Raw genomic sequence first — 14056 nt, 5'->3', positions numbered from 1 at the left:
TCTTTTATTTTAGAAGATGAAGCTTCTGAAAAAGATGCCCTAGACATATTACTAGGAACAGAATAAAACCTATTGGAAGAATACCTTGAAGATACACTTCTAGGTATAGTACAAATACGTTGAGGAGTAAATCTTATTTCAACGTCCCCATCTGTGGTTTGAACCATTTGTTCAACTTGATTATTCAAAATAGGTTCAGGTTCAACAACCTGAGGCAGGTTCCAGTTTTCAGGAAAATCTATTTCTTCCCATTTTATCAACCTATTAGTGGCGATTTTAGAAGTTAATAAATTAGTTTGAACCAACGCGGTGGTTCCAGAAAAACTTATACGTTTAGCCTTCGGATTTAAAGTGTTTAAAACTTTGAAATAAATTCTGTAACAGACAGCCATAATTTGACTACCAGCTTGAAAATCATAACCATTCGTATGAATATTCATTTGTAAAGCTTTAAATAAATTTGCATCAGAAAGCGATAAGCTTAAATTTGGTGCTATGTCAAAATGAACAGGACCATGGCATAAGCTGGTTTCAATGACAGCAGCTAAAGATTGTTTAAAATTATTGCACCTACCATCTTTGACATAAGCCATGAGACTGGTATTTAATCCGAGCAGAGTTAGAGGTTTAATAGCAATTTGTATTAACCCAATATGCATATATTTATAATCTTTAAAGGATTCTAAATCTTTTTTGCATAACAAGAATATATTTTGTGAATCTTTTGAGATTCTAACATTTTGTTCTATGGTCTTAACAGCCATTCTAGATTTGAATTCGAACATCCCAAAATTATAAATTTTGTTTGTAGGAACAGATGGTATAACCCATTTGTTTAATTTTTCCAAATTATTTGGGAATTCGGCCAATTCTTGATTGGTTGTTAGATCATTTTGATCTGGTTCTTCCATGATAAACAAAGGGCGAACAGTGTTATGACATAGCTGAATAACAGAGTAAAACAAAGTAACAAAACTTTCTCATGATCATAATACCAGATAGTTTAGACTTAAAAAACTTTTATAAAAGTCTCTAAACCTATCAACCCGCAGGGATAGAAGAGCAAAGCTCTCAACGAGACATCGAACGTAGTAATCTGACAAAAATTCGAGTTAAAAACATATCTCTAACTCCCTCCCCAGGAAAAACGAGATTTTTGTCTGAAACAAGAATCACCAGATCCGTCCCAAAATTCTTTTATGTTTAAAATAAAAGTTATTATGATCATGACAATGTTTTTAATACTTAGAAATACTAAGTTAAAAACTAAGTCATAACAACAGTTTAGCCTCTAATTGTCATTCAATTAGAGTGGTGTGTATATATATATATATATATATATATATATATATATATATATATATATATATATATATATATATATATATATATATATTCAGGATCCGTTGACACCAGGTGTCAACGGATTCGTTGACACCAAATCTCAACCATTCATATTTTTAATCCAAAGGTCCATAATTGTTTGTTAAATTTAATTGCCTGATCCTTTCTCACTCAATTTCCACTCGCTTTCTGCCAAGAATAAAAGTACATGCATTCTCCTCCGATCTTAATATCGTCCATCACACCATAATTCTTGATTTTTGTTTTTCCCTCTATGATGAGAATTGGCAGCAATCCAATTTAAAGGGGTTTTTCTATTCCACGGAAACCATAAAATTAATTTATATGTCCAATCCATTTTTCACGATACTGCTATGGGAATATGTTGATTAATTATTCAATCATGGATTCATGGTAAAACACCCAGAATTCCACCGATAGAAGCAAATTCATCCAATCCAAAATACGCCTATGTTAACTACCGTCATCTACAATTGGGACCTTTATCACAAATTTTGCATAAATTGTTTTAATGTATACAAGAAATTAACATAGATAGGAGATACATACAAGAATAATTTTGCATGAATTGTTTTAATGTATACGAGAAATTAACATAGATAGGAGATACATACAAGAATAATATTAAAGGTGTGTGGGGATAATTAATCTACAAAATTTCGAGAAGAAAACGAGGAGTATCATGAAGCGGCCGTGGCTTTCAATTTGAGTTTTTCCAATGATTAATTGAAAACAATAATAGTGTGTGACTCATAAAAAGGATCCTCAAGAAATAAAAATGTAGATTAATTATGGACCCTTGGATTAAAAAAATAGATGGATGAGATTTGGTGTCAACAAATTCGTTGATCCTGACTATATATGAAGGTGTCTTTTAGCAAGTTATTCTATAAACATTTGTTAAAAGACACCAACTAATTTTTATGAAGGTGTCTTTTAGCAAAGTTATATCTAAAAAGTGGAAATCACTCTTTTTTTTTTTGAAATGGAGTGGAAATCACTCTTGAGGTGTTGATTGCTAAAATACACTTTCACGGGTGGCTTCTAGCAAAGCCCATGGATAAAGTTAGGCAGAATGACTCCAAAAAATTAATTTAGGGTCCAAAAGTGTTACTTCACCAGCTAAGTGCCACCAACTTTGATATCCCCTTTGGAACAAAGAACTGTAATTTTTCCTTCTTCAAAATGAAGTTTTATCCCTTTCAACTCACATTTTCAAAATATGATATATTCTCTTTACGATTTTCTCAATTTTTCTTATTGTGCAAATTTTGCGTTGTTTCTTACAAGGAATAAACAACTTGAGTTGCAAGCTTGGAAATCCATATGAAAATGGATCAAAAGGACAAAATTGAAATGAAAAAAACATAAAAGAACCAAACTATTACCTACAATTAAAAGGGACCAAAAGCGTAATTTTGCCTTACTAAAATTGTAACAAATATTACTCTTTTTTAAGAGTAGAAATATATTTTTGATGACAAGATTAATCCACATATCCATGAGGGTGTACAACATAATAGATCCAAGGCAAGATGGTTCAAGAGCTAAACATCATTTTTAACCTTCAAGATACGCTCGATGGTGGTTGCTCCGCCGAAGTTCTCAACACGAAACTGTAGCTTTCCAAATTCAGTCTCATGTATTTCAATATTTTTCCAAGTTTTGAGATTTGCCTGCAGGTCTAAAAATTTGATCAGAGACTCGAGTCCTTGGCCACCACAGTTACCAAGAAACCGTTGCTTTCCAAATTCAGTGTAGTACTCTTTATTGTCTTCATAAGTTTCCGGATTCACCTGCTGGTTTAAAAATTTGAACAGAGACTCTAAGGCATCTAAATGTCACTAAACAACAATTGGCAAGGAAATAAGGAGGGTAAAGCAATATCAAACAGTTCAAATCCTCATCTCTCGTTCATAAACAACAATCGGCAAGGAAATAAGGATGGTAAAGCAATATCAAACAGTTCAAATCCTCATCTGTCATTCATTCACATCATTATGGATACAACTCAAGCATTTTATCAACCTATGAACAATATACAAGACGTTGAACTTATACAAGTACAAGTTGCTCATTGTTAGGGGGCTGTTTGGAATGGCTTTATGCATGGATTATTCTGGCTTATCTACTGTTGCAAGTGCTTATGGGACTATTTGGGAGAGAATATGATCAGAGCTTATGAGCTCCTAGAATCTGTTCTACCAAGAGGCATTTGAAACCTTGTTGGCGGGACATTCATTGTTTGATATGTGGAACCAAAATGGTTGGTAAAAATAAAAATTAATAAAGAATTCAAAGATGTAGAAAGAAACTAAAATTTTGAAACTTGAATCATAAGCAAAAAGGACCCCTAAACTTTGTTGGGATTTCCAGAATAACTTGCCTTGGGTGGTTGGTAACTGAAATGGGCAGGCGGCTTGAAGGTAGAAGGGTCTCCAGCTATTAGCTTCACAGCAGCTTCTATTTATTAATTTATTTTGGACAGATAAGAAAACAAAATGTGAGTTAAATTTAATATGGCAAAATATTAAAAAAAATAAAAAAATACAAGGCACAGAAGAGAAATGAAAATATTAAACAGCTTACGTGCATTAATTAACACTCAAGATCTTGCATTTACATAAAACATGAAAGTATAAAAGAACTACATCTCAATTCTTAACATGGTTGGTTGTCAAGTCAAAATCTAAATCATTATTGCATTGAGAAAACTAACTTTGACTTTCAGCGGCCTAATAATCATTAAGAAAGAGGTGAATTGCATACATCAAACAGTTTACGTGCATTAGTTAAAACTGAAGATAGTCTTGGATTTACATGTAACATGAAAGCAAAAAACAAATTTTTTTTTTTTTGCATCTTCACATGGATGGTTGTGATGTCGATACATTAACCATTATAGCATTGAGAAAAGAAAACTAACCTTCACCTTCATTTTTTACCTTCCTGCCTTTGACTCTACGCTCGGTGGAGGTTACTCCGGAGGCATGCTTCGTAACACGGTACAATATATTTCCAACTAGATACACATGTACGTCAGTCCCCCTGTTTCTGGAAATAGCCTGCTAGTGTAAATATTTGTTTAGAGACTCGAGGCATAATACATGTAACTAAACAACAATCAGCAAGGAAGTCACTAGGGGACAGCAATATCAAACAGTTGAAATCCTCATACCTCATTCATACACATCGCTATGTTTACAATTCAAGCATTTTATCAACTAAGTTATGAACAACTGAGCTAAAGCTATTTGCAGAAAAATTAAATGTTACAACTAACTGACACATACACACCCATCAAATATATAAACAAGATGCAAGATAAAATACTGTCAGCTATTTCAAGTCACGGAAAATAGAGACATGTTTCGAAAAAAATCGAGCAGATATTCAACACTAATCCCATATTAATGCAAACAAGCATTGAATACAGAACAGTATGTAACATTGAACTTATTCAATTTCAAGACAGTGTCATAATCATTTAAAGGAATTAATGTCTCATTTATATGTCCTGGCCTACTCAGATAGGTGGAAATTGAAGAATGGTGTACTTATGTGAAAACAAAATCAAGTACACCTACAAGTTGCTCATTATTAGGGGGCTGTGTGGAATGGCTTATGTATGGATTATTTTGCCTTGCCTACCGTTGCAAGTGCTTATGGGACTATTAGGGAGAGAATATGATCAGAGATCTTATGACCTCCTATAAGCTGTCTTACCAATAGGCATTTGGAATGTTGTTGACGAGACATTCATTTTTTGATGCGTGGAACACCATAGCTGATGTTAAAAATAAAAATAAACAGAATAATTGAAATATGTAGAAAGAAACTAAAATTATGAAACTTGAATCAAAATCAAATAGGCCCCCAACCATAAACTTTGTTGGGATTTCCAGAAATACTTGCCTTGGGTCGTCTAGGACGGTCTTCATCAGCAAATAGCATCATAGCAGCTTCAGTGAAAATGTAAAGAAAAAAATAAATAAATACAAGGCACATAAGGCAAATGGATACAGTAAACAGTTTATGTGCATTGCATTAACATAGAACATGAAAGTAAAAAATAATTGTATATTCACACAGTTGGTTGATATATAAAACATTACATCATTGAGAAAACTAACTTTGAATTTTAGTTGCCTAATAATCTTAAACAAGGAAGTGATTTTAAATAAAACATGAAAGCAAAAATAATTGCATCTTCACATGGTTGGCTCAAAATATAAATCATCATCATAACAGTTGAATGACTTGCAATTTCAAAAACAATATTGAAACAGGATTGAAAATAATGCATTTTTTTTTCTTCAAATAATCCCATGCCTGATCAATAAAAATGCAGGAGGCAAACTTAAATCCACAAAATTACGACTATTATTATACTAATTATGTAGAAACTACAATAATTATTTACAACAATTCATATAATCAATTAATCAAACGTTACAACATTAAGTAAAGAATTAAAAAAAAAAGATGATTAGGGTTACCTTTTGCGATGTGAGCGTGACAAAAATCGGAAACCTATAAAACATTACATCATTGAGAAAACTAACTTTGAATTTCAGTTGCCTAATAATCTTAAACAAGGAGGTGATTTTAAATAAAACATGAAAGCAAAAATAATTGCATCTTCACATGGTTGGTTCTAAATCTAAATCATCATAACAATTGAATGAATTGCAATTTCAAAAACAAAAACAATAATATTGAAACAGGATACAATAATAATTTCTTTCAAATAATCTCATCCAAATGTGAGAACTAAAACCATAAATCCACAAAATTACCACTATAATTACGAAGAAATTACATAATTATATACTCACTCCGGTCTCAAATGTAAGAAACTTTTCACTTTTTAGATTCATTCAATGAATGATGTATGTGGACCACATACATCATTCATTGAATGAATCTAAAAAGTGAAAAGTTTCTTACATTTGAGACCGGAGGGAGTACAAGAATTGACATAATCAATCATCGTTTTCAATCAATAGTATTACAACATGATTAGGGTTACCTTTTTGCGGTGTCGCTCGCGCGTGTTGAGAAAGAGAGAAAGTATTTGGGATCCAAATATATGATAAAAAGACCACTTTACCCTCACTTATTCTATTCTCTACGCATAACGCATGTTTCAATACGATGGTAGCATTATTTTTGTGTGCAGAATATTTTTTTTTTCCCATTCATTAGTTATTATCTATACATTTATCTATACCTATTAATAAAGGCAAAACATTGGTTTGGTGTAGCCTTTTTTTCATACCATAATTACCCTTACAAATCGTCTCACATGTCCAAAATAACTTATGGGCAAAAAAGGGTTTTCAAACAGTTTTCTTTTTTCAATTTTTTCCCTTACCAAACTGTTGCAAGGGAGGTTACCAAATTTTATCCTTACCCATAACTGTTTGCACAGACAAAAGAGAGAAAATGATAGAAGGGGAGATGAAGACTACTTCATGGTATAGAAAGAACGTAGAGGGAGGGGATGGTTCTTCTATGCAACAAGTAGAACATGAGGGAAAAAAGGATCAGTGCACCCAATGATCAGTTAGAGATAAAAACTTTGAACGGTTTCATTTTTTCCATTTTAAAAATTTTTGTATGAGTTTTTTGGTTTAAACTATAGATGTATGTATCTTTGTTGTGTTGTTGTATTCAACAGTTCCAAATCCTTCTCACACTTTCAATTTGTTATGGTAACAATTCTAAAATAATCTCTATCGATATTCACATTGTCAAATAATAGGTTTAAATTGTTATTGTAATTTTGCTATTGCTTATTTTCATTACTTCCCTCTTTCTTTTTAGTCTGGATATCAATAATTTAATTTTCATCACTTTTGATGGTTCACATTGAATATGGTTGATAAAATATGCTCTTCACAAATATTTATATTTTCTTAGCCCGTATAAGATATATACAAGTATAAAATTAATTTAATACCAAATTATCCAAATACTTTTTGCAGCCAATCTTTTGGGAAATTTTCATTTTTTGAATACATTTCATATTTAACATAGACCACTAAAATCAATTGATCTACATCAACCCCTTACAATATCCATGCAAAATATTCTTCTCATAATTTTCTCTACTGTTTTTGCATTGCTGCATTGTCTTTTTATGTTGATGTGGGTGTGCGTTATGCACCAGATGTGTGGAAGGCCAATAATTGGCATGTTTTAGAGGCCACTTCATGAACATGAGTGTGTGTGAGAGAGAAATTTTAGAGGGAGAGGAAATAGATGTGAAGGCATGGAGGAATCAAGAAATTTAAGGGAAGGATTAGAAAAAGGAAACGCGACGAGATGGTGGGATCAGTTCCTCCTAAATTAAAATGGTATCATGAACACTATGGTCCAATTCTTCCTTTTTTTTTCATTTATTGTCTCAACTTATGTTTCTTCCTATTATTTGTTAATTTATATTATATTGGTTTAAATATCTTTCTTGAACTCTCTTCTTCATACCAATGTAAGTTGTAAGATTCACACGTAGGATTGTATCCACATCAACTTTTGACTTATTCCCTTTCTCTTGCTTTCTAATTTTGTAATATATTTTTGGTTCTAATTATTTTTTTTCTTCAACTATCTTCTGCAGAGAAATACAACTTATGACAGACACATTGAAAAGTAGACACACACAAGAAGTATTGCAACTATTTTTATTTATGCTTTTATTATGTGGTATGTTAATGGTGTGTTGCGGGTTCATGACATGCAAAAGCACATTTTTTATTATAGAAGCAAAAACACTTTCATACCTTGCACCTATTCTATACATTATCTACGTTAACATTCCTATGGTGGTGGACTAGATTCATCAACAAGTTATAAAATAATCAGTTGAGATTGAAAGTATTAAAATGTAAAAAAATGATTTTATGTTTTCTGGCAGCTTTTACTTTTCTTCAAGCCGTATTGTTGTCATTAATGTTAGTAGGTTACAGTTCACTGTCTTTCTGTGTGTTATGCTTCTACGATTTTGAATATTCATCCATGTCTTCTTCTACTATGATCACACACTTTATTCTTTTACCATTATTTTTTCTTCATTTTCTATTTTATTTTTCAAAAAAATTGGCGGTTTTATAATTTTGATTATGAGAGTTTGGTATCAATTGGAGTTCAAAGGATGTAATTTGGAAATTTAAATGCAGAAACGAAGGCGCTAATAGATTTTTTAAATGCAGAAACGAAGGCGCTAATAGATTTTGGAAGCGAAAGAGAAATTGTAACAGCACAAGAAGAGGATGAAATTTGATCTTTTTCCTAAGTGATGAAGGAAGAAAAAATGGCTCTTTGATCATTGGAACATTAATCACCAAGTTTTCCCAGAGTCTCTAACTGGTAAATCACTTCCGTTAACTTCCCTCATTTCAAATCCTTTTTTAACTTTTCTTTCTTTTCTTTCTTTACATTTTCACATATGAGAATGCCAAGCACTCAAAATTGTTCAATCCCACCACATGTAACCCTCCCTATTTTCTACATTGACATTGACATATTGGAAGTCCAATTGCGGTTTATACTTTGCTAAAAGATATGATAATATGAATTCCTTAAACATTAGAAATGATAAGGTTAACACTATCAATTGTTTACTTTGCCTAGACATTGTATCCATTTTTTCTTATTTGAATAAGCATTTGGTTTAATCTTATGAAGCACCGACATTGACATGTTGACATTGATAATAATTAAAACATGGAAAAATTGAATGTAATCATGTGCCTTGGTATTAGACATTGATATACCTTCGATTACTAATGTAGGTGCTTTGGGGGTTTGATGAATATTCCATCTATTTGTTGCTGAACAAAGAGAAAAAAAATAGAATGTACCATGTAGAAAGAATGGGACCGAAACTGGTCAGATCATTGTTGCTATTGTTTTCCTTTCTTTTATATATTTTCTATGTCAAAAAATATATATATCAATTTTCTATGCTATAATATAATTAGTTGTGATTGAAAGTATGAAATCAACATTTTTTGCCATGGGAGGCAAAATCAGTGCTACAAAACCACTTGAATTGCGAAACAATATGGAAGAGTTTATGTGCAGCCTAAAGGTGAAGAAAGAAAATAACCATGAATAAATAATATCGCAAGTGGATTGATAAAATCTACAAAGAAGTATGTACATAGAACAATATTACTGTATTTGAAAGTTTTTTTTTTTTTTTGTGTGTTTACTGGTGTTGTTTATACGTTTCAGAAAATTCATTTCAAACTTCCACTATTCCATTTGCGTCATAAATTCTTCACCGGGTTAACACATGTGTGTCTGCTTCAAGTTTATAATATGACTTTGGTCAACATTTTTTGGACGCGGTTCGACAATAGTCTTCACATTGATAGATTGTGTAACCAAGTTTATGAAGAGTTCTACTTCTCTATGTCAAATCATGTTTAACTGAGTTTGAACTTTGAAGATAAGGTTGGAGCATTTCTGATTATCGAAGGGGAGGAAAAAATAATACAGTTCATGTTTTCCTACGAAGCCGAGGCATGTTGGTTCTTCTCAAAATTTGGGCATCTTATGGAACCAAAAAAATACCCCTTTATGGATTGCCTTCAATCAGTTACCGCCTCTCCTTGATTCACTTACCATCTTTTTGGTAATGTTACAGGTTTGAGTTTCTTATATAGTATTTTTTTGTACCTGAACTTATAATTGTCACTACCAAACCTGGATATATATTACATAAAATAGCGCAATAATAAAACAAAAAAAATGGAAAGACGGGCACAAGAGTGATATAAGGGGAAAAGTTGCACTAGAGACATAGATAGGGTTTACTTATTGTTTCCAATGCAACTTCCTCAAATTTTAAAAATATTTGTTGGTTAATCTTAATTCTATTTCTAACTAATTTTCTTCTTTCCCTTTATTTTGGGAAATACTGAGAGTGAGATGTCCATTAAAATGCCCATCTCTTACAAGTATTGTCATATTGATATTGTTTATTCTCTGTTTCCAATGCATATATTAAAGGTTTTTAATTTCATTAACTTAAGCATTATAGTTTTATTGAATCAAGCAAACTTGATAAAGGAGGCATTAGACAGCTGAAATTTTCAAGAGAAGATGAAGATAACAAAAAACGAACACATGGTGATGGGTGAGGTATAAAGGCATATAAGTGACGGGATGAAGATGTGAATGATCAAGTATCATGACACAATCTGGTACGGTACCAAAAGTATGACTAACATTTCTACAATATATTAAAATTGTTGATTAATCACAATACAGGCTTTCCATGGATAACTTTTTTTTTGGCAAGCACAAATATTTTCAGTGTTGATTAATCAAAACTCATTGCCAGATTATTACAAATGTATTGAATGTGGACATGTATCATTTTACCTTTTGTATTAAGTTTGATTTTTATATCAAGTTCATGTATGATATTTTTTTTTTAATTCTAATAATTTTGACCAAGATATATCAAAAAAAAATGTAAACCAACAAGAAGAAAAAAAAATATGTTTATCAGTTACCCACGTTAGCGCAGTAGAAAAAGCGGACAGACGGGCACGGGAGTGCCCGTCTGGACGCTAGTTAATAATAATAATAATAGTTTTATTTTTATAAAAAAATAGTTTATTAATGGATGCGGACCAAAAAACAAGTAAATTGTTCTTCCATCCGGCTCCTCTAAATTTAGAGTGTAAAGAAAGTATTAACACCAACAAAAGTGACCCCCTCCCCGCAGAAGGTGTGGTAAGAAATGTCACCAAAAGTTATTACAAAGACGGCAAAGCCAAAACAATGAAAATGATTTACCGGAGATCAAATTTATGCAAGTTACATGCATTGACACATTCATGAAAGCAAAAATAATTGCATCTTCACATGGTTGGTTCAAAATCTAAATCATCATCATAACAGTTGAATGAATTGCAATTTCAAAAACAATATTGAAACAGGATTGAAAATAATGCATTTTTTTTCTTCAAATAATCCCATATGCATGATCGATAAAAATGCAGGAGGCAAACTTAAATCCACAAAATTACGACTATTATTATACTAACTAGCGTCCAGACGGGCACTCCCGTGCCCGTCTGTCCGCTTTTTCTACTGCGCTAACGTGGGTAACTGATAAACATATTTTTTTTTCTTCTTGTTGGTTTACATTTTTTTTTGATATATCTTGGTCAAAATTATTAGAATTAAAAAAAAAATATCATACATGAACTTGATATAAAAATCAAACTTAATACAAAAGGTAAAATGATACATGTCCACATTCAATACATTTGTAATAATCTGGCAATGAGTTTTGATTAATCAACACTGAAAATATTTGTGCTTGCCAAAAAAAAAGTTATCCATGGAAAGCCTGTATTGTGATTAATCAACAATTTTAATATATTGTAGAAATGTTAGTCATACTTTTGGTACCGTACCAGATTGTGTCATGATACTTGATCATTCACATCTTCATCCCGTCACTTATATGCCTTTATACCTCACCCATCACCATGTGTTCGTTTTTTGTTATCTTCATCTTCTCTTGAAAATTTCAGCTGTCTAATGCCTCCTTTATCAAGTTTGCTTGATTCAATAAAACTATAATGCTTAAGTTAATGAAATTAAAAACCTTTAATATATGCATTGGAAACAGAGAATAAACAATATCAATATGACAATACTTGTAAGAGATGGGCATTTTAATGGACATCTCACTCTCAGTATTTCCCAAAATAAAGGGAAAGAAGAAAATTAGTTAGAAATAGAATTAAGATTAACCAACAAATATTTTTAAAATTTGAGGAAGTTGCATTGGAAACAATAAGTAAACCCTATCTATGTCTCTAGTGCAACTTTTCCCCTTATATCACTCTTGTGCCCGTCTTTCCATTTTTTTTGTTTTATTATTGCGCTATTTTATGTAATATATATCCAGGTTTGGTAGTGACAATTATAAGTTCAGGTACAAAAAAATACTATATAAGAAACTCAAACCTGTAACATTACCAAAAAGATGGTAAGTGAATCAAGGAGAGGCGGTAACTGATTGAAGGCAATCCATAAAGGGGTATTTTTTTGGTTCCATAAGATGCCCAAATTTTGAGAAGAACCAACATGCCTCGGCTTCGTAGGAAAACATGAACTGTATTATTTTTTCCTCCCCTTCGATAATCAGAAATGCTCCAACCTTATCTTCAAAGTTCAAACTCAGTTAAACATGATTTGACATAGAGAAGTAGAACTCTTCATAAACTTGGTTACACAATCTATCAATGTGAAGACTATTGTCGAACCGCGTCCAAAAAATGTTGACCAAAGTCATATTATAAACTTGAAGCAGACACACATGTGTTAACCCGGTGAAGAATTTATGACGCAAATGGAATAGTGGAAGTTTGAAATGAATTTTCTGAAACGTATAAACAACACCAGTAAACACACAAAAAAAAAAAAAAACTTTCAAATACAGTAATATTGTTCTATGTACATACTTCTTTGTAGATTTTATCAATCCACTTGCGATATTATTTATTCATGGTTATTTTCTTTCTTCACCTTTAGGCTGCACATAAACTCTTCCATATTGTTTCGCAATTCAAGTGGTTTTGTAGCACTGATTTTGCCTCCCATGGCAAAAAATGTTGATTTCATACTTTCAATCACAACTAATTATATTATAGCATAGAAAATTGATATATATATTTTTTGACATAGAAAATATATAAAAGAAAGGAAAACAATAGCAACAATGATCTGACCAGTTTCGGTCCCATTCTTTCTACATGGTACATTCTATTTTTTTTCTCTTTGTTCAGCAACAAATAGATGGAATATTCATCAAACCCCCAAAGCACCTACATTAGTAATCGAAGGTATATCAATGTCTAATACCAAGGCACATGATTACATTCAATTTTTCCATGTTTTAATTATTATCAATGTCAACATGTCAATGTCGGTGCTTCATAAGATTAAACCAAATGCTTATTCAAATAAGAAAAAATGGATACAATGTCTAGGCAAAGTAAACAATTGATAGTGTTAACCTTATCATTTCTAATGTTTAAGGAATTCATATTATCATATCTTTTAGCAAAGTATAAACCGCAATTGGACTTCCAATATGTCAATGTCAATGTAGAAAATAGGGAGGGTTACATGTGGTGGGATTGAACAATTTTGAGTGCTTGGCATTCTCATATGTGAAAATGTAAAGAAAGAAAAGAAAGAAAAGTTAAAAAAGGATTTGAAATGAGGGAAGTTAACGGAAGTGATTTACCAGTTAGAGACTCTGGGAAAACTTGGTGATTAATGTTCCAATGATCAAAGAGCCATTTTTTCTTCCTTCATCACTTAGGAAAAAGATCAAATTTCATCCTCTTCTTGTGCTGTTACAATTTCTCTTTCGCTTCCAAAATCTATTAGCGCCTTCGTTTCTGCATTTAAAAAATCTATTAGCGCCTTCGTTTCTGCATTTAAATTTCCAAATTACATCCTTTGAACTCCAATTGATACCAAACTCTCATAATCAAAATTATAAAACCGCCAATTTTTTTGAAAAATAAAATAGAAAATGAAGAAAAAATAATGGTAAAAGAATAAAGTGTGTGATCATAGTAGAAGAAGACATGGATGAATATTCAAAATCGTAGAAGCATAACACACAGAAAGACAGTGAACT

General features: G+C 31.6%; 1 protein-coding gene across 1 annotated transcript; it reads right to left on the bottom strand.

The window, feature by feature from the left end:
* Positions 1-2797: 2797 nt before the first annotated feature.
* On the bottom strand, positions 2798-6551 carry LOC146944590 (uncharacterized). Its single transcript, XM_085742955.1, has 5 exons — positions 6398-6551; positions 5281-5327; positions 4292-4430; positions 3752-3828; positions 2798-3161 (listed from the first exon to the last, which is right to left on the bottom strand). The coding sequence occupies exons 2-5, from the start codon at positions 5320-5322 to the stop codon at positions 2913-2915; spliced, it is 507 nt and encodes a 168-aa protein (XP_085599081.1). The 5' UTR covers positions 5323-5327; positions 6398-6551; the 3' UTR covers positions 2798-2912.
* Between the last annotated feature and the right edge of the window lie 7505 nt (positions 6552-14056).

Source organism: Medicago sativa, chromosome 2 (assembly GCF_051527215.1).
Source record: "Medicago sativa cultivar Bolivia chromosome 2, Bolivia_mono, whole genome shotgun sequence".
Lineage (NCBI taxonomy): Eukaryota > Viridiplantae > Streptophyta > Magnoliopsida > Fabales > Fabaceae > Medicago > Medicago sativa.
Note: the sequence above shows the minus strand (reverse complement) of the source record. Positions and strands in the feature narration are given on the sequence as shown.